At 36.3% G+C, this 25650-nt stretch overlaps 1 protein-coding gene across 4 annotated transcripts in view; it reads right to left on the bottom strand.

Moving 5' to 3' along the window:
• GPHN (gephyrin) overlaps positions 1–25650 on the bottom strand; it is a 447008-nt gene extending 421358 nt beyond the window's left edge. Inside the window, exon 1 of one of the 4 annotated variants that reach the window (XM_053673316.1) lies at positions 25186–25650. In XM_053673316.1, coding sequence (XP_053529291.1) covers positions 25186–25249 — 64 coding nt within the window. In that variant the 5' untranslated portion in view covers positions 25250–25650. The remainder of the gene's footprint in view (positions 1–25185) is intronic. The other 3 variants (XM_053673315.1, XM_053673317.1, XM_037125909.2) reach the window with 3 other exon arrangements.

Here is a 25650-nt window from a genome sequence, read left to right as displayed (position 1 = left end):
GTTGACAAGTGAGAGATGACTAAATCTTCCTAAAAATGCAATTCCAAACTGACCCCAATTAAATAGTTAAATTCCTAAATAAACTAAGGTGTCAGCACCTTACTCAAATGGCCTGAAAGTTAAATGGGAGAACCACTACTGAAAGAAGATACCCTCTTCAGCCTCCTTGGAGTTAAATTATATAGGCATACAATATTTTGTTTATAATTTTTAAAATTAAACTTCTATTAATATAATCATTCTACTTTTATTTTCATCAATATTTTAATGGTAAACCATCAACCAAAAAAACCCCCCAAACAGACTGACTGCAAAGAAAATCAGGCTTGGAAACCATGTAGTCAAACTGTTATAAACTAAAAAAACAAAAATAAAATCTTAAAAGCAGCAAAGAAATACACATCTTTAAAGGAGCGACAGTAAGACTGATGGTTGACTTTTCAAACATAAATTATAAGCAGCCAGAAAAGAAAAGAATGACATATTTGTGGAGTCAAAAAAGAAAAAAAGATACCAACTTAGAATTCTGTGCCAGAAAAATTTTCCTTCAAAAAAGGTCAAACTTCTAGTCAAGATGGCAGTGTAGATAAAGGTGGTATCGTCTCCCCCTACAACTACATCAAAATATACAACTAAACTACAGAACAACCATCATTCAGAACCATATGAAATCTGGCTGAATGGGTATGCTACAACTAGGGAATTAAAGGAGAAGCTGCACTAAGACTGGTAGGAGTGGAGATGCAGAACAGGCTTGTCCCACACCAACACACAGCAGAGAAAAATTGGGAGGGATATAATGGCTGCAGAGGTTCCCATTGAGGAGCATGTGTCCCAGCCCCATTTAAGGGCCCCCAGCCCTGGATTCTAGTGCCAGGAAGAGAAATCCCCGTAACTTCTGGCTGTAAGAACCAGTGGGGATTGAGGCTGTGGCTGAGGGTTTCTGGAGTCCTAGGTAGTTCCTCTTAGAGGGCCTGCGCATGAACTGTTCAAACTCTCTCCCTCTGATCTCCAACACTGGAACAGTAGATTGAAAAGCACCAGAGACACAGGGAGAAAATGAATTGTCTGGCATCAGGCAAGAGATAGGGGAGAATAGAGGAGGATGAAGCGTGGCAGCTTTCTCCCAGAGAGAAGAGCATGTAGAGGCCATTGTTTCTTTGATGAGCCCTTCCCACACAGAGCCAGCAGGGTAGTTACCACATCTGAGACTCCATCAACCTGGCTCACACTGCTTGCCCTGCCCAAGTGATTCCGACCTCCTGCCCCTCCCAATTTTCAGGCCCACCCAAGATGTTTCCAGGGGCTTTTCCATAACAATGGTCTGTATTGGCTCATGCTTCAGAATTTTCTAAAATCTCTCCAACAGTAGTATGGGGCCTCAGCATGCCCCATACCCTTCACTAAGTGGTCCCGGGCCAAGCACTAGTAGTAGACAGCTTTGGTTTGCTGAGTGGCCTCGCCTGGGCATCTTCAACCCTTGCACAAGTGGTAGCCATCTGCAGATTACTCTGTAGCTCATGGTGGTGGCACCAGACAGAACACAGGCAACAGATAACCCTCGTCTGCACCTCCCAGGAAACCCCAAAAGTACCCAGGGTAGCTCCAGACCACATCAAAGCCATCACCATCCAACAACCTCCACAAACAACACACTCAAGGGGCAGACTCAGTGGGTACCACAGCCCCACTGAAGTAAGTCCTGCTCTGTTTAGTGGGCCCATGCACAGCTGATCCTCCATGGTGGTTTGTGGTGGCAGCCATCCTTGCAGCTGATTGACCTGGGGGTAAATCCCTCCTTACTGACATGCCAACAGCAATCAAAGCTCAACTACAAAAGAGGAGGGTGTACACCAACCCCAGAGGGGGCACACCTTGAAGGTGGAGGTTCAGTGATCAAGAAGTTTTTGTCACTAAACCCGACAGAACACCTCCTACTACATAAGGCAACTCTACCAAGCCTGGGAGATGTAGCAAATCCACCTAATACATAGAAACAAACACAGGGAGGCTGACAAACTGAGACACACAAAAAAAAACATGTCCCAAATGAAAAAACAAAGCAAACTCCAGAAAAATAACTAAACAAAATGAGACAAGCAATGTACCAGATTCTGAGTTCAATGGCTATGAGGATGCTCAATAAAATTAGTGAGAACTGCAACAGCATAAAAGAGGGCCAGTCAGAAATGAAGGATATACTAACTGAACAGAAGAAGAATTTATAAGGAATCAACAATACAGTAGATGAAGCTAAGAATCATATCAGCAATTTGAAAAATAAGGAAGCAAAAAATATCCAATAAACAACAAAAAAGAAAAAGAATCCAAGAAGATGAGGACAGTGTAAGGAGCCTCTGGGACAACTTCAAGTGTAACAATGTTCACATCATGGTGCTGGAAGGATAGAGCGAGAGAGCAAGAAATTGGAAACCTAGATGAAAAAATAATGACAGAAAACTTCTCTAATCTGTTAAAGGAAATAGACATACAAGTCCAGAAAGCACAGAGTACCAAACAAGATGAACCTCCTCTTCGGAGGCCCACACCAAAGCACATCATAATTAACACAAAAGATTAAAGACAAAGAGCAAATCTTAAAAGCAATAAAGGAAAGCAGTTAGTTACTACAAGGGAGCTACCTTAAGACTCTCATCTGACTTCTCACCAGAAACTTTGCAGGCCAGAGAAACTGGCAATAAATATTCAAAAGGATGAAAAGCAAGAATCTACAACCAAGATTACTCCCTGCGGCAAAGCTATCATTTACATTTATAAGACATATAAAAAGCTTACCAGACAGGAAAAAGCTAAAGGAGTTCATCACTACCAAATCAGTATTATATGAAATGTTAAAGGGTCTTCCTTAAGAAGAACAAAATATATATATATACATATCTATATATCTGTATATATATATATATAGATATATATACACACACACACACAAAATATGGCAATAAATACATATCTATCAAGAATATCAAGAATTGAATCTAGCCCTGGCTGGCGTAACTGAGTGGATTGAGCACCAACCAACCTGTGAACCAAAGGGCTGCAGGTTCGATTCCTAGTCACCACAAATTCCTGGGTTTGGGCCAGGTCCACAGTAGGAGGCGCGTAAGAAGCAACCACACATCGATGGTTTTTTTCCTGTCTACTTCCTTTCCCTCTCTCTAAAAATAAATAAATAAAATCTTTTAAAAAAAGAATTGAATCTAAAAAGACAAAATAAATGAACAAGCAGAACATAACAGACTCATAGATTCACAGAACATTTTTTTAATCTTCATCTGAGGATACGTTTATTGGTTTTTACAGAGAAAAAAAGGAAGAGAGAGAAAAAAACATCAAGGTGAAAGAGAAACATCAACCAGTTGCCTCCATTATGTGTCCTGACTGGAAATTGAACTCATAACCTTTTGGTTTATGGGATGACTCTTCAACCAACTGAGCTACCCGGCCAATGTGCAGAGAATATTTTGATGGTTGCCAGATGAGAGGAGGGTTGTGAAGACAAGTCAAAAGGTAAAGGGATTAAGAAGTGCAAATTAGTTGTTATAGAATAGTGAAAGGGTTTTAAGTTATAGCACAGGGAATATAGTCAATAATATCCTAATAACTATGTATGGTGTCAAAATAGTACAAGATTTATAAGGATGATCATTTAGTAAGTTATGTAATATCTAATCACTCAGGTGTACACCTGAAACTAATATAATGTTGTATGTCAACTATAATTTTAAAAATTTTTAATGATTTTTTTAAAAAGTCAATATAAAGGTGTTTACATACAAATAATACTAAAAACAATGCTTCTAGCAGATCAGCATTACAAGAAATATTAAAGGAATTTCTTCAGGCTAAAGGAAAATTATCCTGGACTGCAGGAAAGAAATGCAAAAATGAATAAAGAGTACAAAAAGTGTGTATGTGTGTGTGTGTGTGTATATGGATAAGTAGAAAAGAATATTGATTACTTACCAAAATAACCAATAACATATATATGGTTTATAATACATATTGAAGTAAAATACATAGAAAAATTTCACAAAGGCCAAGAAGGAGCAAACAAAGTTAAACTTTCTTAGATTTTCTAGTATTAATGTATAATACATTAATAAATCAAACATGTTTACTAAAACCTCTAGGATGATTAAAGTTGTAATTATAAAAGAATGTATACTGAAAACCTAATTAAAAATATAAAATTTATAAAACTCGACAAATCAGAAACTGGCAAGAAAAGATTTTTTAAAACATATGAGATAGATATGACCTAATAAAATGACAGTTTTTTTAATCCAATTATAATAGTAATTATATTAAATGTAAACAGAATAAAATATCAATAAAAATGCAAAGATTGTCAAACCGGATCAAAGAAACAGAAAAATCTACAGTATGCTATGTCCAAAAGACATGTTCTAAATATAAAAATATGGATAGGCTGAAAAGGGAAAAATAAATTGTAGAAATAGGGATAAAAAGAAACATAGAGTGATTATATCAACAGAAGTTCAAAATAGGTTTCAAGGCAAGATATACTATTTGGTATAAAGGACATTTTACAATGACATAATAGTTCAAACATAAATTATAATAATCCTAAATTTTTACACATTTCATAAGAGCTCCAGAATACCTAAAGGGAAATTTGAAAGGACTGAAAGGAAAAACAGATAAATATACAAAGCTGGTGATTTTAAGATTCTTTCGTCATAATGATAAAAACAGGAAAAAAGAGCCCAATCATTATTTTAAAGGCCCAATCATTTAAACATGATTAAAAATTTGACCTTATTAACATATGACACTAGCATCAACAAACTGCAGAATAAACATTTTTTTCTAGTACACATGAAATGTACCAATCTAACACAAAGAATTGAATAAACTTCCAAATGGTTTATGAAGCCAGCAAACCTTAATACCAAAGTCTGAAAAAATTTATAAGAAAAGAAAATTACAAGCTAGTCTCTCTCACAAATAGATGTAAAAATCCTAAACAAAATATGAATAAATTGAACCAGTGATATAATACATCATGACACAGTGGAATTCATCTCAGGAGTTCAAGTTTACTTTAACAGTGAAATCAATCAGTGTAATTAATTCATCATATGATAGAATTAAGGACATAAACCATATGATTGATCTCAATAAAAGCAGAAAAACTACTTGATCAAATTTAAAAACAATAAATAATTTAGAAAACTCAAAAGACTAGGAATGGATGGGAACCTCCTTCATGTGATAAAGAGGAGCTATAAAAACCTATAGCCATCATAATAATTAATGGTGAAATATTGAACATTCCCCACCAAGTTCAGAAATAAAACTATCACTATTTCTGTTAAACATTGTTCTGAAAGTATTTTGCAAAGGTCTTTCTTTGCAAATAGGAAAAAAAGAAAAAACTATAAAGACTGGAAAAAAATAAGTAATATTATCATTATTCTCACATAATTTGTCGGCATACACAGGAAATTTAAAAGAATCTAGAAACTGTTAAATATTTAAAATAAGCTAATTTAGCAAGGTTTCTGTTTGTAAGACCAAATTACAAAAATCAATTGTATTTCTATGTGTTAATATGAAACTGGAAAATGAAATTTAAATAATACCACTTACAATAACACTTTTCAAACATCAAATAGCTAGCCATAAACCTAACAAAATGTGTGTAAGATGTGTACCATGGACATCATAAAACACTGCCAGACGAACTTAAAGACCCAAGTAAGTGAAGAGATAATCCATGTTCATTGAGTGGAATATTCTATATTGTTAAGATGACAATTCACTCCAAATTGATCTGCAGCTTCACTGCAATCCCAATAACAACAACAACAGATTTTTATCATTATAATCTGATTCTAAATGTATATGACAATAAAGAAGCTGTAGTATAGCCCTCTTGTGCAAAAAGGAAAAAAAAGTTAAATAAAAAACTTGGAGAAATTACATTACCAGATATTAAGACTTAGTGTAAAGCTATAGCAATTATTAAGACAGGATGACGGTGGTGCAAGAACAAAGAGCACACTGCACAGAATATACAGACCAGAAACAAATCCATCTGATTTACATACCCTAATAATCCAGTGGGAAAAGAATAGTTTTCAAAAAAGGGTGCTGAATCAACTGGATATCCACATGTTTAAAAAATAATTCTTAATCTCTACCTTACATTATTTATACAAGTTAATTTGAAATGCATCCTAGAACTTCAAGTAAAAGGGAAAATTATAAAGCTTCTAGAAGAAAATTTTCTAGAATAATTTCGTGACCCTGCAGTAGGCAAAGATTTTTAAAATAAGATACAAATAAAATGCACACACAAAAACACTAAGCATAAAAAGAAAATTTAATCAATTAAATTTCATTAATATTTAGAATTTTTATTTATTAAAAGACATTACTAAGACAGTAAAAAGACTAACCACAGACTGATATCTGCCATACATATATCCAAAGTTCATTACATGTATTCATAATTTGGAATTGTAAATAATTACTATAAATCCCTAAGACAAAGACAGCCATATTAAAGATATACTAAAAATTAAAATAGTAAAAGGTATTCAACATCATTACTCATCTGGGAAATGTAAATTAGAAGCCACCACACATGGACTAGAATGGTTAAATTTAAAAAGACCAACAATACCAAATTTTAAGAAGAATGTAGACCTACATTACTGGTGGGGATAGAAAATGGTACAGCTTTTTGAGAAAACAACAACCCAGCAATTGTACACCTGAAAATGAGACAACACATTCATCAAAAGATATGCATGAAAAATTCACAAACAGTAAAAAAAACTAGAAGCAATTCAAATGTCTATTAACAGAAGAATAAACAATGATCTATTCATTTATTGGAATACCACATAGCAATAAAAAGAATGAACAACTGCTATATACAACATGGATGAAAATCACGGACATCATAATGAGTGACAAAAGTCATTCTACTTACATAAAGTTCAAGAACAGGCTAAGTTAATCCTTGATGATAAAATCAGAATAGTGATTATGTGTTCTGGGTGGTATTTACAAGGGTCTATGCATATGAAAAATTCACCATGTTGTACAATTAACATTTCTGCACTTCATGGGATGTATGCTGTATCTCGAATTTAAGAACTGTTACAGCAGGTAATTCAAATGGGTGTATATTTTTAATAAATACTCTTACTACAGACAGTATACTGTAAAATTTTTTTAAATATCCAAAGACTAGAAATAAGGTGGCATATATGTTAGACCTAAGTCTATCATTTAGAGGTGTAACCTTAAATAAATCATTTAGGTGGGTCTTAGTTTCTTTACCTACTACAGGGGGTTAGTATAGATAATCTTTAAAGTTCTTTCTATATCCAAATATGTGAGTATTTGAGATAAACTGTTTAATTAAAAAATCAAATTCTCGCCCTAGCTGGAATGGCTGAGTGGATTGAGTGCCAGACTGGGAACCAAAAGGTCGCTGGTTCAATTCCTAGCCAGGACGCATGCCTAGGTTGCAGGCCAGGGTCCCAGTAGGGGGCATGCGAGAAGCAACCAGTCACTGTATCTCTCACACATCAATTATCTCTCCTTTTTCTCCTTTCTTTTCCCTCTCTCTAATAATAAATAACTAAAATCTTTTAAAAAGTCAAGTTCTCAAATTTTAAACTACCATATAGTCATCCAAGGCCTGAATGTAGCAAAACCAAGTTAGAGCTTGTAAGTCTAATTGGTTAAAGTCAGATAAGTGCATGTTGCTGTTTATCCTGAATTAGAAATATCTATATTTAAGCTCATCTACTTTAGCCTAGACATTCTGGTGCCACCCCTTCAACAGTCAAGAAACCTGACAGCCAGATTACCTTTCTTTGCTTTTCTGAGCATGGGTTTTTCATTCTTCCAGGCCGTGCTCAAACACTGTCTTATTTAAAATACCAGGCCTCCTACAGCCATTCAGTCAAAATTAACTGCTTCTTTCTCTGTACACCCACAGTATGTTGCTTGTACTTCCATTATAGCTCTTATTTCATTCTGTATTATAGTTACTCGCTTTCATGTACGCAAGTAGTCCCTTTTCAGAGGAAGGATATACCCACTCAGCCAGCCAAATCAGCCAAATTAACTCTGGAAAATCAGTGGGTAATTACAGAGTAAGATCACCTTCATATCTAATTCTATATTAATGGTAGCAAAATGAAATAGTAGATACTAATGCTGCTGTCCCCTACTCAAAGCAAGAAAAGACTACAATGAATATTCAAGATACTGAACTAATTTCGGTCCTTACTTGAGCCTTCTCTCCAGCAGAACAATGAAACAGACAAATGCAGATAGCTGAAGAAAGAGGTACCAGGCCTGTATGAACAAATTATTTTATGTTCATACATAGATGGTTAAGGAGGAGACAAGTGAATTACTTGGTAGTTATATATTCAGCATGACTTTTCTGTTAACTAACCCTGCTCCTATCCATTTGTTGGTATAATGTAACTTCTATCCCCTGATCACAAATGATTGATCTAGGCCAAATTTTTTCTTCAAGAATTTTAGAAACACAACTGTAAAAATAAAGTCAGTCCTTGTCTGAATGGCTAACATGGGAAGATATAAACAACACAGGAGCTGTCAGTGGTAGTGCTTTCCGTTGTGTAAAGGCAGATCTGTGGTAAGAGAAAATGAAGTTTACAGAGTGAAGCGATGATAAGAAAGTCTTAAGGCCCGTAAACCCTGAGTCCAGTACACCTAGGGTCACATCCCAAACTTAGGTTTTATGAGATAGACATCCAATTATTCTTATAGTAAATTTCTCTTTAACTAAAGCTAGTTCAATTTGAGCTGCCACTTGAAAATAATCTTGTGCTAAACTGTTACATTGATGACCCCCAATTAAACATGCTTCCTAGTATTCCTAGTCTCTTCCCACAATAACTAATTCAGGCCGTGACTATTTTGACCAAGAGAATAATGGCAGAAGTGAAGCAGTGCCAGTTTCTGGCTTAAACCTTAATTGGCCTGGCAGCTTCTGCTTCATTGCTATCACAGTGCTACTAGCTCTTGGAATACTTATTGGAACCCTGCCATCACCACATGAGGCTAATGAATTAGCCATGTGCAGAAACCCACATACAGAAGAACCAAGGCCCTGGACAACAGTCCTACTCAGGCCTTCAGGTGGCTGCAGCTATACCAGAACCCCAACCAATGCCTCCTAACACAGAACAACTAAGTTAACTCATAGATATGTGAAAGACATTAAGTCATAGATTAAAGCAACTAAATTTTGTAGTGGTTTATAATGTAAATTTTAACTAATATAAAAGTTCAATCTATATATGCAAGTAACTTGGAATTGTACTTTCCTAACACAGACTATTGTCTTGGAACACCAATTAGACAGTTCTGGCCTGCCATCTGTTTCTGCAAATAAAGTTTTATTGGAACACATCTTGTTTACTTACATGTTGTTTATGACAGCTTTCATGCTACAAGGACAAAGCTGAGTACCTGTGGCAGAAATCATATTGCCCACAAAGCATAAAATATTTACTATCTGGCCCTTTACAGAAACAATTTGGCAAACCCTATCATATAGTACTGGGCAAGTGTCTTAACATAATAAATGACTTAACATGTAAACCTACTTACAGCCAATTCTTCACACTTGAAGGTCAACACTATATCTACAGGCATATCTCATTTTGTTGCCCTTTGCTTTATTGTGCTTCCCAGATATTGCGGGGTATTTTGTTTTGTTTTGTTTTATACAATGAAGGTAAAAGTCTACATAAGCAAAAAGATTACAACTCAAATGATGGCTAGCATTTTTTTTAGCAATAAGGTATTTTTTTAAGTTACGTATATACATTGTTTTTTTAAAATATAATACTATTGCACACTTAATAAGCTACAACATAGTATAAACATAACTTTTATACACACTGGGGAACCAAAAAAATTCATGTGACGCACTTTGCTGTGATATTCACTTTATTGCTGTGGTCTGGAACCAAACTCGCAGTATCTCCAAGGATCGCCTGTCATAGTTGTAGCCCAACACAATGGAAAGTACGTCAAATGGTGCATACTTGCCACAGAATGTTTGCGACCCCTCTCTCCAAAATTTACATGTTGAAACCTGTATTTCCTCAGTGTGATGGTGCTTGGAGGTAAGAACTTTGGGAGGTGATTAATCCTGAAGGTGAATACCCAGAGTTCCCTCCCCTCTCCCACCATGTATGGAGACAAAGATAAGATGGCTGTCTGCAGGAAGTATGTACTCACTGACACTGAATCTGCTGGTACCTTCATCTTAGACTTCCTAGCCTCCAGAACTGTGAAAAACACATTTCTGTGGTTTATAATCTACCCAGTCTATGGCACTTTGTCATAGCAACCCAAATGGACGAAGACAATACTGACCTGAGTTGTACTGTTTGTTAACAAGTCAAGCTATGGTTAGACTAACATATTAATAATAGACAGAAAAACAACCAAGTAATAAAATCAGTTCTATAGCTATTTGGCTGCTTAAAAATTCCTACTATGGGTGTAGGGGTGTCTCCATTTCAAGTTTCTCATGTATTAGATATGACTCACTTCTGAACTGTATTAAAAATCAGAAAAGAATAAATATTTCATTATGATATATAATTGACATTTTTTTCAATCAGTATTACTTCACAGATCCATCTGCAGGAAAAAAATGGAAAATCCAAGTCCAGTATTAACCTGGAGTTAATGATTCTCAAACTTTCCTGCCAAAAATTATCTAAGGTAGGCACTGGTATTCCCCATTTCACAGATGAAAAAACTGAAGCTTAGGGAAGTTAAGTAACTCTAAAACCTTAAGTATAAACTCAGATGGTCTAATCCAGAGCCCTTCTACTATTCTGAGTATAGTAAGTCCTCACTTAATATCATGAATAGGACCTTGGAAACTGTGACTTTAATGAAATGGTGTATAACAAAATCAATTTTACCACAGGCTAATTGATGTCAACAAAAGTTCTTTTTTATTAATATTTTTTATTGTTGTTCAAGTACAGTTTTCAGCCTTTTATCCCCAACCCAGCCCAACACCCCAGCCCTCCCCATCTCCCTCTCCCTGTTTCCACCCACCCCTGTTATTGTCCATGTGTCCTTTATAATTGTTCCTGCAAACCCTTCACCCTTTTCCCTTGAAATTCCCTCCCTTCTCCCCTCTGGTCATTGTCAGCCTGTTCTCAATTTCAGTGTCTTTGGTTATATTTTGCTTGTTTGTTTGTTTTGTTGATTAGATTCCTATTAAAGGTGATATCATAAGGTATTTGTCTTTCAACACCTGGCTATTTCAACTCAGCATAATGCTTTCCAGTTTCATCCATGCTGTCATAAAGGGCAGGAACTCCTTCTTTCTTTCTGCTACATAGAATTCCATTGTGTAAATGTACCATAGTTTTTGGATCCATTCATTTACTGATGGGCACTTAGGTTGCTATTAGCACATGGTTATTGTAAATTGTGCTGCTATGAAAAAGTTAAGTTCTTAAAGCACATTTCTGGCAACAACCAAACTTCTAAATAAACACCCCCAATACTTCCGATACTAAATATTGAAACAAATATGAGTTATACCTACATTTAAGAAAAATTAATAAAAAACAAATAGGTAATTATTTTCCAGCTTGCTTCTTCATTGCAGAGTCACAGGTGGCTGGAACCTGTCTTGGCAGCTCAGGGTGCAAGGAGGGAACTAGCCTCAGATAGGACCTCTTCGGTTGCAGGGAACATCACACACACCCACATTCACTCAGACAGGGACAATTTAGACACACCTGTTCATCTAATGTGTGCATCACTGTGATGTGAGGGGAAACTAGAGTTACCCGAAGAAACCCACACCGACATGAGACGATCTGTAAACTCCATACATAGAGAAGTTATTTTAAATATGTAATGGCAATGTTCATAACTTCTTTTGAAAGGAATACTAACTTTACTTTCCAGATCTTTGGTATATTACCATAATTATAATTTAAAAAGAAAACAGTAATACCTGAAATACCTCTAAATCACTATTATTTTTCCAAGCCTGATGTGTGAATCAGTTATTACACTTATGTGCATATAATTTTTATTCTAAGTCTAAGCATTTTGCAATCCTAACTCTCTATAGCATGTAGATTGAATGAAATAAAACTGCATATATTATACAGTGGAAGTCATTTATTTCCATTTACACTTGGCATGAATGTCAGTGTCTTTTTCCAGCAATTTTTCCTCTTTGAAGGAAAGTATTTCAGATAATTTTGTTGATATTAATAGATTATAGATAACATGAATACAAGCCATAAAAGAATGGTAAATATGAGGTATGTTCCTGAGATTAGTATTAATAAGATTGAGAGTTGAATGAGATTTTAGACATCATCCATTGCACTTTTCAGATAATGATTTCCATCACATTTTACAGATAATGATATCACACTCCCAATGGAAAAAATCCAAAATAGAAATTGATCTAGTATTCCTTCCCCATAAAGTAGCAACAGAATCAAGACTGGTCTTCTTAGGCTTTGCTATAACGGATTTTCTAAGATAATATATTCATCCAATATTTTAATGTAAAAAAAGAAAAAGAACAAATAAGAGGTGATGAGTGATTGGCAAAATATGTATTTTAAAGGTAAATACAGAATAAACAAATTCATTTTCATAGTACAGATGACTTTAGGAAACCACTATTTCTACAGCAAAAAGCTAAAAGAATAAATATACAGATATCACATAAATTTCCAAAAGATCACTTGCAAAGGAAAGATCACTATTTCCCAAAGAGGTGTTGCATATAACTCTGGAATGTCTTGAAGAAATACTTCATTACCAAAAAGTTTTGGAAACGTTAGACTGATTAAGGTTAAACAGGATTTACAATTGTATTTCTCACATCTTTAATATGCTAATATGCTTGAATAGACTGAGAATCTCCAAAAGGAGGGATATATTATACAGCACTTTCCACATTCATTTGGCCATGTAAAAATTTCCTCATAACATACTTATTATAACATCTCCCAGAAAAGTGTTGCTAGCACAGAATTTAGAAAACACTGGGGCGATCATTTGTAGGAAAAAAAAAAAGACTAAAGACCCATAGCTTATCATAAATTTTAGAATAAAGCAACATAAAAGGGCCATTGTAAAAACTACTAAAATTTTACTCTCTATTATACGTGTACTACTGTTCTAAAATGTTCTTAGATAACCATTCCTATGTGGAGTATAAAAAGTGGATGCTATTGTAAAGGATCCAGATAAATAACCACTGTTGACACTAGGAGGCCCTGAAGTTAACACAATAATCTCACACCTTATCTTGCTTCAGTTCTAATTTGGAACTATCTACCAGAGGATCATTTTCATGGAAGAGGCAAGAGAAAGAAGAAATTAGATGGATGTAATAAATTATACCAAGGCCTCACAACTTTAGGGAACTTCTAGAAAGAGCTATCTGCTAAGCACCCTTTACCCCTTCTAGTGGCAGAAACTCCCCTTCTTTTGAAGGCCTCCCTTTCCCCTACGTTATTCTGGTGAGGCTGCCTATTTGGTGTACCAGTCCCAAGACAGACATATGATAAAGAACTGGCCAATTAAAGTCGTCACACTCCTAGTCACAATGACTGGCCCAAAGATGGACATGTGAACCAAGCCGGCTGAAGGAACATCCTGGAATTTTATATACAAATGCCATGAGAAAGAAAATCTTTTCTGTGGACTCACTAGTTGGGAAGAAGAAAGCATGAAACTGTTTATTATTCTATCTCCTAACCTGCCTCTCTTCCTCAATTCTGGCTACGTAAAGGAAGTTAGGTTACAATATACTCAGAAAATCAAAGCACTGAAATGGAAAATGTGTCTGTGATCACATTGATAACATGATCACACTGCTTGAGTCCCTAAAATCAGTTCCTCCTCTATACTCTGTGGCTACATAAGTTAATAAATTTCCCTTTTCACTTAAACAAATTTTGAGATGGGTATCAGCCATCTGCAATGAAAAGGTCCTCATCCACATATGAAACTAACTTAAAAAATAGATAAAAAGATGAACAGTGAAAGGACAGAAAACTCACAGTTATTAAGAACCACACCTAAAACAAAAGCAAACTAAGAGGACAGCTAGATCAGGAGCAGAACCATAGAAATGAAGATCACATGGAGGGTTAGCAACAGGGGAGTAGGAGTAGGAGAAGGGGGGAGAAGGTACAGAAAATAAGTAGCATAGATGATAGGTATAAAATAGGGGGGAGGGCAAGAATAGTATGGGAAATATAGAATCTAAAGAACTTGAGACACGTGGTCATAAACTAAAGGGGGGGATGGTGGGGGAGGAGGTGTGCAGGGTGGAGGGGAATGAAGGGGGAAGTAGAACAACTGTAATGGCATAATTAATAAAATATATTTAAAAAATAAAAAAGAGATAATCTCAAAAGAATTTGTATAGATAAAAAGATAATAACAAATGAAGATGAGAATATTAATTACAATTAGCACGCACTTTGTCAAAAGCAAGTTTGTAATTCCTATCAAAATTTTAAAATTCATATGCCATTAACCCAAAAATCTACTTATCATAATAAGCAATCTTACATTTTTAAAAACTCACAAATATGCAGTGATAAATGCACAATAGTATTGTCTACATTTGTCACAGCAAAAAATTAGAAACCTCGGTAACCATCAATTGAGGGTTGATTGAATAATCAACCTATAATGCAATTATAATAGAGCCATTAAAAAGAAAGATGTATAGCTATATGAGCTAACTGTTAAATGCCAAGGAGTATAATGTAGTAGTTAAGAGCTTACACTCTAGGAACAGGCTACATGGGTTCAACAGGAAGCCTGGCCTCTCATCTCAGTGATTTGAGCAAATTACTTAACCTCTACTACAATTTCAACTGTAAAACAGCCATACTATTATGAGGATTAAATAAATGAATTAATAGGCTCTAGAAAAGTATTCTATACTTGGTAAGCTCTCAATAAGGTTAACTATTATTATTTTCCCTGATACAAAATGATGTCCAAGATATGCTGGAGAGAGAGGGTGGTGCAGAATACTAAGTATGTTACGTTTGAGCAAAGATTACAAACTCAGATGCCTATGGGGTGAGGAAGATCAACATACTTAGGTTAGGTGGGAATTGTAGGAAACTGGACAATAACAGGCCTTTATCTCAAGGGGGCAGCCACTCTAACAAACTACTGTCATGTGAGAAAGAGGTTACAGTGTGGCTAAATCTTAAAAAACTCTAAAAGTATTGGTTCATATGAAATATATATTTTAAATGCCAGAAACATACTTTTTAATGAAAACATATTGTGGGTCTAATAAAACATGTTTACTGGTCATTTATAGCCAATTTGCAAACTCTGATATAATGTAAAATTCAATATGTGCATATTTAAAGACATACTTGTATATACAAGAAAAAACAAAAACAAAATCTTAAAAGTGGTTAACACTGGAGAGACTCAAAAATGAAGGAGATAGGGCTTAATTTCACACTTCGCCTTTCTGTACTGTTACATTTTATACAGCACAAATACACTCTAAAAGGTTTTTGGAACTAAAAATATGACTGAACTAAATTCAAATGGAACTTCTATTACATGGATATTAATTTTATCAAAATAATATTTTTTAAATGTTCATTAAAATAAAAAATTTCAGCATTGACTCAAGTGCAAGGAAAGAAGTGATCCTTTTAAGTGATTAATCTTTTTAATGTTTGAAAATAATATTTACTCTACTGAATTTCTTGCTTATAAGATATCAAAAAATTCTTAACCTAAATCAGACTTTAAAAATTGTTATTTTCAAGTTTACTTTTTTTAATGTTCTTTTTTAAAAAAGAACTTAACAGTACACAGGAAATATTAAAGGAAATATTTCATTTGTACTTAGCACTCATAATGTATTTGCTCTCTTCCTTTTGCAAGTTTCTGGATTTTTTATTAACATTTTCAGCATCAGGCAGATCCAATTAACCATGATCCTGAAATCTCAAAGTATAAAAAAATAAGTAAAGTTATAAGTAATAACCCATTTATCTTCAATGCCCTCAACCCAAAAGTGAAAATTCTTAATTTTGAGACCTCATTTAAAGTCTAACTGAATATGATACATAATTCTTAGCAAGGTTGCTTATGTGCTTCTCAACACTATAGCGGATTGTAAACTAGATAGGAAAGTGCAAGTATGTAAAGCCACAACTGAAAAGCAAATACAGAGTGGAAGCAAATACAGTAGAGATCACATTACCACACTCCACAATAACAGATTCAGAATAGAATATAAAATTATAATTGCTAAGAGTACAGTCAGACACATTCTTGAAGTCTGGCACTGCCACTGATGTAATCTTGAACAAGTTACTTAACAGTAACTTCTCTACTTCTCAGGCAGAAGAAGGACTGAATAACATATGCAAAGTGATAAAAACAAATAGAACACATTTATTTTATATATATATATGCCTAATACATATTACCTATAAATAAAAATGAACAAAAATAATTATATTATGTTCAATACTTTCCATCTTTAAAAGCAGGCAATGTGCAATGGTTTAAAAATTTGTGTAACAGCCCTGGCTGGCGTAGCTCAGTGGATTGAGCGCGGGCCTGCGAACCAGAGTATCGCGGTTCGATTCCCAGTCAGGGCACATGCTTGGGTTGCAGGCCAGTTCCCAGGTGGGGACCCATGAGAGGCAACCATACATTGATATTTCTCTCCCACTCTTTCTCCTTCCCTTCCCCTCTCTCAAAAAATAAATAAAATATTTAAAAAAAAAAAAAAAAAAAAAAAATTTGTGTAACATACAGAGGGCCCAGGGACATATGAAAAGATGCTCAGCATCATTAGCGATCAGAGAGATGCAAATTAAAACCACAACCACAACAAGATACCTTTCATATCAATCAGAATGGCCATCATAAACAGATCAACAAACCAGTGCTGGACAGGTTGTGGAGAAAAGGGAACCCTGGTATATTATTGGTGGCAATGCAGACTGGTGCAGCCACTGTGGAAAACAGTATGGAGTTTCCTCAAAAAACTAAAAAAGGAACTGCCTGCCTTTTGACCTGGCAATTCCACTGCTGGGATTATACCCTAAAACACTGAAACACCAATTCAAAGGAACCTATGCATCTCAGTGTTCACAGCAGCACAATTTACAATAGCCAAGTGTCGGAAGCAACCTAAGGGCTCATCAGTACAGGAGTGGATCAAAAAACTATGGTACATTTACACAATGGAATACTATGCAGCAGAGAGAAAGAAGGAGCTCCGGCCCTTTATGACAGCATGGATGAAACTGGAGTTATGCTAAGTGAAATAAGCCAGGTGGTGAAAGACAAATGCCATATGATCTCAGCTATAAGTGGAACCTAATCAACAAAACAAGCAAGCAAGCAAAACAGAACCAGAGACATTGAAATAAAGAACAAACTCACAGTAATCAGATTGGAGATGGGAGGAAGATAATGGAGAAAAGAAGGGGAAGGGTCATCAAGGAACACATATAAAGGACCCCTGGACAAAACCAAAGGGCATAAGGATTGAGAGTGGGGAGTGGAGGTGGGTGGGACAGGGAAAAGTGGTAAGGGGAAAATGGAGACAACTATACTTGAACAACAATAAAAAAGTTTGCATCAAAAGTGGCTTGAAAACAGTTTTGGTAATTACACTTACTACATCAAAAATAAAATATAGAAGTACTTTATTCCTAGAAATGCAACATAAATTAAGCATGAATCTGTCAATATCCAATTTGATTAAATACTGTGCTCATGTTAGTGCTAAAATACAAGCTCCAAGAGGACAGCTTGTGTCCGTTTTATTCACTATTGTATCCCTCGCTAGAGCACAGAACTGGGCTAGTGGCAGGTGTTGAATATAAAGTACATTATTTCCTTTGTTCTTCACATTAACCCTATAAGGTAAGCATAGTTACCCACACACAAATCTAAGGAAACGTAAACTGTGGTTGTGTCTTGAAAATGATAGAAGAGGTACAACTTTTGACTCTTATTTTATGCTATTTTGCTATTTTGACCATTATAGTTAACCTTCAAAATAAATAAGAGCATTTTCAAAATTTCTTTTACTTATAATTTTAAACTTTCATTTAAGATGACATTTAAAAAAATTACTGTAATACTACCCTAAAATAATCCCCATACATACTATGACCATCAACTAAGAGGCAATATATTAAATTTGATAGCATTAAATGTCTCAAATACACATTATTAATATCACCCTGTTACCAGCTATAAATATATATTGTAAAACAGCCCTACTTGGTGTGGCTCAGTGGATTGAGTGCCAGCCTACAAATGCAAAGGTCACTGGTTCGATTCCTAGTCAGGGAACATGCCTGGGTTGCAGGCCAGGTTCCCAGTTGAAGGTATACCAGAGGCAACCACACATTGATGTTTCTCTCCCTCTCTTTCTCCCTCCCTTCCCCTCTCTCTAAAAAAATAAAAAATAAAATCTTCAAAAATAAGAAAGGCACAAGAGAAGTAAAGAATACATCACCTGTTTGAAGAACTCTAAAATCTAACTTGAATAAGATTTTTATACACGAAGCTGTTGCCACAAGCACCAAAGGAACATATGAAGGGGAAAGGAAATAAAGATTATTGAGTACTGTATATACTCTAATTTAGACATACAGGGTAGGCATTTTCACATACATTATCTCAGTTAATTCTTAAAACTCTGTGAAGTATTGCCATCTTCATTTTGGAGGGGAAAACTGAAATTCAGAGGTTAAATGACTTCCCCTAATCAAGGGCAAATCAAAGTCTGAAATCCAAGTCTAACTCCAAAGTCCTTTTTAAAACCATAACCACACACACACACGCCTTTCAGCCTCCCACGTGTACATGATTACAGTGTATGGACAATAATTTATAAACACTGTAGGAAAACAAAGAAAGACATCACTGTAGAGAGTAAATCCTAGGAAAAATTTTGTTGAGGAAGTGAGGCTTGAGTTAAATTTGAAATTAAGGGGAAGACGGGAAACTACTGTTAACAGAAAAAGGGTTAATGGCACAAAAATTTCTAAATTAAAAAAAATCTAAATACTGTTCCTTTATTTTATACTAACAGTACCTGATATCTGAAATTTTTATCTTTTTTTTCAGTTCTTATTCTCTTGCATTTTATATAGAATTTACCTCTCTCCCATAACCATTTCCATTGTAAAGACAAAAAAATAACTAAGCCTGATACTCTATATTTCTCTTTCCAGATGGTAAAGATGCTAAAGGATAGAGATATATATTGCCACAAATCTTAAAGTGATCTCAGAGAATGACTTCTTCATGTTACTGGTGAGAAAAGTTGCAAGAGGGAGCGTTAAGTAATATTGTTCAAGGTTATAAAGATTTTACTGGTCATACTAGCATTAGAATATGAGTTTTCTAGTGCTCTATGACCCAGTGTTCCTTTAATTTTTTTTTGTTTGGCCAAAGTACTAATAACAGAAAATTATGAAGTCTGGAGTTACATAATAGACTCACTTGAAATTTCTTTGAAGTTTCAGATTTTATCTTAGAAGCTCATGTGAATTCTACACTCTGTGCTTAATTTATTCATTCTTATCTAATATAAAAGTGGTTTAAATTACATAATCTCAAATAAAATAGATACATTTGATTTTATTAACCAAGTCACTCCAGTAAGTTTAATAAAATTTTAAAAGAATTATTAGATTTGTCCCCACTGCTTATATTCTAAGGTTTAGAATCAGTAGCATATCCTTTAACACAATGTGACGTACCCCAGCTTGAGAAGCCAGGAGCAAATTGTGTGATGCTCTTTTCACCAAATCTCATTTCTTTGCTTCTCTATGTTCCAATTAGTAAAATTTTAAATCATAGTAAATTTAATTCCATTCTTACAAAATGTATAGTTACTGGCAAAACTACTGTAAAAGCTGTTGAGCTTATTTCTTTTAATTACAAAAGTTTCAAGAAGTTCTACTCACTTAATTAAAATTAATTAAATACAACCTGCTTTAGGAACTCACTAAACAACCTGAACAGAACTTATATGTGTCAATACGTCATTAAAGGTCACTCACAAATTAAGTAAGAATTGTATGCTATTTGTATTATTATAACTACACTCCCAATTACTTTTAAGCAGATTAATCTTTTCTCCTTCCCAATTTATCCTGTCTGCCCAGATGTGAAAGAAGAAATCCCTATGGTTTCATTACTTTCGTTTTTAGTATTTTTTAACATCTCAAATTCAAAATATGCTTTATCAATCTTCAATACTACTTCTAGGAGCAAAGTACTGATATCATCTGTTTTACTCACTGTTTCAGAAAAGCACCCTATTCAATTTAACCTGAAATCTATCACCTGAAAGAGTAAAAATAGACTCATATATCATTTCCTTCTCAATAACATATCACTGATTCTCTACCATATAGCTCAGTTAAAGTGAAATTGTCATATGGGTTTTCAATAAAGTTAGAGCTCTTAATATGTAACAACCTATGTACTAATAGTTTATAAAGTCTTTGGTCAGTGATAATAGTATTAAGTATATTCATTAGAAATTAATTTAATGATTTCACACTTGAACTAAAATTTTAAATCTCTAATACATTGCCTGCAACCAAAAATTCACGAAAGAACAACCTAGTTTAAGAGCTATGTTTCCTTTCAACAAAAGTCACACAGATCAACGTTGGTATGTCTGCCAGAATACACAATTCCATTTGGTAGGATTTAGGTTTTGTTTGCAATAGTGATTTGGCCACTTAATGACAACATCTATTCTCCAAACAAAGATATATTTATATATCCTCATCAATAAATGGGCTTTTCAGGATACAAAATTGACAGTTATAATGTAGAAGGATAAGCTTGACCAATGAAATAAAATAAATGCTTAAAAAATTCCAGAGTTACAAGATTATCATCTCCTTGACTTAGTCTGGTTTTTAACTATTTTGAATGACTGAAATACTCCCTACATGTAACTAATATTTTAGATATTCTAGTTTACAATTAGTCTTTTATCTCTATTATCTAGTCATACATCTTGTTCTAATATCTCTTACTGATTATAAATATACAGCTTTAGTGCAATAAAAGGAGTATTACTAGAGCAAAAGGATGATTTTTAAAATGCCCTTTCTGAATATTTGCATTATTTCTCACCCGTGCCACTGTTAGTGAAAATTTAGGTAATGAATTACCATCTTTATCTAAATGCTTTGATACTGAACATTAGCAGTGGCTAGCTAATATGACCTTAAATACCCAATGGAACATAATCTGTCTCATTCTCTATTATCCACACAGGTATTCATTATTTTCCTGCTGTCTTGGAGAAACATTTATAGTGGTAGAACTAATGTACTCTTTTGATAAACAGCTTCATTAGAAATAGAAAAAATTAGGTGAAAAGTGACCATTTGAAATATAGTTACTCAGCTGTGTAATTGTTAAGACCTTCTAAAAGTATAATTACTACTAAAGTTATCAAAACCCTGTATCTGCCTTACTTCTTGTTTCTAGTTTCAAAACAGCAGATCCGTGTTTGTTTGCCCTGTGTTATTCATCATCACATTGTCTTTTGTCTCTATTATAAAGAGCAGTAGAAATAGAGAATATTAGAAACATATATTGGAAACTAGATATTAGATCACAAAAGACCTATAACACTTCATTTATACATAGTAAATCAACATAAAATAGTTACTAACAAAGATATTGTTCCTAGAGATGAATAATAATATTCAACATAAAATGCTTCCATGATTACTTATTTTGTATAGAAAAATGTTCCCAATTTTCCTGATTATTTACTATAACTAAAATATCCATGTTACATGATCATAATCTAACTTCCAAGTCTAAATAATTCAAGATTTTAGGTAAAGGAATAAATGGCTTAGTAAACATTTTCTTTTCTACCGCTATTCTTTCAAAATTCTAATAGTTATTTGATAAGAAGTTTCAATAGACTGCATAATATAGTTGCCAAATACATAACTGACCTAAAGACTTTAAAAAATCCAGAAGATGAAAAGTTTCAAAGTATAAATATTATCTTGCAACATAAAATCAAAAATATCACAAATAAACCAATTAAAGATTTAGAAATGACAATAAAGTTTCACAAAAATACTACCACACTGTAAAATGTATGCACAAGTAGAGGTACTTTCCACTACCTCTACAGAATAGATTTAGATAAAATATTTAAAATCCCTGGTATGAAGCATGCAGAGGATATTTTATAAAACAAGCCCTTCACCTTTAAAAAGAGCCTCGAATTACAATTCATAAAATCATAGTTTTAAGTGCGGCCTCTTAACTCAATATTCTTAAGTATAAAATCATAGTACTTAAGTTCGGTAAAGAATAATTTCACACAGTAAAACTGCAACATTCGAAGTTCTACAAGACACAAAATTGCACAACACACCTTCACTTTTACAGGGGTTTCTTTGTTGCATAAAATTAAATGGAATGTCAAGAGCATAAATATTAAGCTGTTTGTAACAAAATTCACTACTTGTACACTGAGGGCTGGTGCTCTTTTGTCTGATTCTTCTCCATTTCCAGGCTCATAGTAGAAAATATTTATATCAATAACTTTCCAAGTAAAAACCCTAGAATTATTTCTGACTTCAAATATGCCATGCCATAATCAAATCCTATGGTCCTCTGTTACCACTTCTCCCAAATCTACAACTTTCTCTTCATTCCTTCAGCTACATCATTATTCCTGACCCTGGACGTTCCCCCTCAACTACTGTACCTCATTCTCAGGAGACAGCTTCTCCAGACTATCTTCAATTCCATTGGCAAAGTTCTCTTCTCTCCTTGACATTTTGTCTGTCGCCTACCAATATCACCTGGGCTTTTCCAGGCCTTTGCATTACATTGTTATTCTGCTCAAGAGCCTCATCCTCACCAACATTTTCACTTATAAGGTTCTCCACTTTCAACTACCCTTAAAAATATCAATTTTTACTTAACCTCTGGTAAATGTATTAAATTCTGCCTTCGGTAATCACATTTGATCCAAATCCATCTGAACATGGAATTCCTTTTACGTTTAGTACTCAAATGCACAGATAATTTATTTAGACAATTTCAGCAAAATAATTGCATACATTGTTTCTTTCATTGTTTGTATATCAATCTTTTCCCTACTGGACTGTAGGGTTACAGATGAGGGTTGAATCTTTCAAAGCATTCTCTACAATTCTGTCACCAACCAAGTAAGATGACTCACTAAATAAAACTATCAGGGAAAGCTTAAATAAACGAAAAAAATTTAAATCTCTATGGTTTAACTTTTAAGACATCTATGACCTTTCATTTCCATGGTCAGCTGATATACTTTGGTTTTTATTAAGTTTCATTTTTTCACTACTCTCTAGCTTTCAACACATGAGTAGAAATCAAAGAGTAAGTTGAGAGTTGAAACAGGGTTTACACTTTTACACCCTACGACCAGATTTTGAAAAGCAATGTTAACTTTAACGATTCTGAGATATAAGTGAATCTTAGCCCAAGACAACAGTTTCGACAGAGAGAGAGAGACAGACAGACAGCGAGCGAGCACAGCCCATCTTCTGATGTGGGGGGATTCCCTTTCTAGCAATTGGTTTAGACTAGTTTCTCTATCTAAGAAGCTTTCGATTAGAAAAATTCAATAAATCACCATTTACATCTGGGAAGAAAAACTAGGAAAAAGCAGCCCATTTACTGAAAAGAGTGGGTGGAGTGTCACGGATATCTTCTTGTCATAAAACTCAGCAGCCAAATTAAGCTTTAGCACTCAGTATGTATTGGCAGGGGTTTGTTACCACCTAATAATAAAAGCAAGTCTCATTCAATTTAGTCCCTTCTCGAGCACCGTCTCAACCTGTCAGAATCTGACAAGAAAAAAAAATTAAAAGGAATTGGGGCGGGGTGAGGGGGAACACTAGGATTCCCGTTTACATCACTTCTTTTTCCGAAATCACAACAGTAAATCTTGGATTCCCTTTACTCTGTACTAAACCCTCAGATCCTAAATATAGTTATTTAACCCCCGCCTTGCCACTCAATTACACATAAGCCTCGTCAACTACAGAACCACAGCAGAAACCCCTACAAACTGGCTTGCTATTCATCTCGGAAGTCATGCCCTGCAGCAACTGCCTATCGCCGAACTGAGGGACATCACCCAAATACAACGCAACGGAATCAGACATGCAGGGCACACACTGTTTCCGCGAGGGAGGGAAACGCGACCGGGAAAAGTGCGCTCATCACCAGCCTCGGGACCAAGGGGTGGCGGGGGGGGGGGGGGGGGGGATCTAGAGGGGAAGAGGACAGAAGAGCCCAAGAGGGGGAATCCTCTCCCGAGTGAAAAGGGCTGGATCCCCAGGAGCAGGATCAGCCAGTCCCTCTTAGGGAAACGCTGAGGCGAGCAGAGGGGCCTTGGCTTCGGAAGGCGAAATGCAGACACTTTCCGAGGTCCGGGTGCAAGCCGATCCCCCGCCTCTCGGGGGGGACTGGGGTGTCCCATGGGTGGCTGAGGGGAAGCCCGGCCCGTGAGGGGCAGCCCAAGGCTGAGCAGAGTTCCGCCTGATGAACACCCAAGTGGGGTCCGGCCCGTGCCCCTGGCAAGCGCGGCAGGAGCGGCGCGGGGCCACTGGAGTGGGGGAGGGGAGGGTAGCGAGGGGGTGGAAAAGGGATTCCCCCCCTTTCTTGGACGTGCATTAGCGGAGGAAGCGCGCGGGCCAGCCCAGCGGCGTGCTTGACTGCGGAGCCCCAGGATCCCGCCGCCTGCACCGGCAGCAAGGAGCCCCGCAGCGCCCGCCGCACCGGCCCCTTGGTCCCCAGGGTCCAGGGACTTGGGCTGCGAAGCGCTGGGGCCTGGCATCCCACGGGACCGGCTCCTGCTCCCAGGGGGCCCCATGGGAACACCCCAACCTACAGATCTCCGCGGTTGTAAAACGCCCCCCTTTCGCGTTCCCCTTCTCAGGCTTCCCTCCTCCCGAGGCCTCAGAGAAGGGTCACCACAGGCAAGAATCCCGAGGCAAGTCGAGGACAGCGGCGGTGGCGGTCCCGGACCTCCTCCCCGGTTACCTGTGAGGACTCCGACACGGATCTGATGGTCGTGGTTAGTAAGGATCATTCCCTCGGTCGCCATGTTTCCCAGCGCAGTCACCGCACTGACAGAAGCCGGGAGAAGCCGGAGCTCGGAGCGCGCCGGCCGGGAGCGCGCTCGCCCTGGACAGCGCGAGAGCGGGAGCGCGAGGTGAGCGGGGAAGGAGGGGGAAGCGGCCCCGTGCCGGTCGGCCTGCGCTCGGGGGAGGCCGCGCCTGGAGCGCGCGAGTCCGCGGGAGGGGGCGGAGTCAGGGCGCGCGACCCGGAGCAGGGTCGGGAGCGGAGCTGCGGTGGGCACACGCTGAGGCCGCAGGAGCGGAACGCGCGGAGGTGTCGGTCCAAAGCCGGAGAGACCCGCGCTGTTCGGCAGGGCGCGAGAGCCAGAGCGGCTGGCTGGCTGGATGGCTGGAGACTGAGCAGAAAGGGGAGCACACGCTCGGGAGG

This window comes from Artibeus jamaicensis, unplaced genomic scaffold (assembly GCF_021234435.1).
Source record: "Artibeus jamaicensis isolate MK-2021 breed Jamaican fruit bat unplaced genomic scaffold, CSHL_Jam_final contig_851, whole genome shotgun sequence".
In the NCBI taxonomy this organism is placed as follows: domain Eukaryota; kingdom Metazoa; phylum Chordata; class Mammalia; order Chiroptera; family Phyllostomidae; genus Artibeus; species Artibeus jamaicensis.
This window is presented reverse-complemented; position numbering and strand designations above follow the sequence as displayed.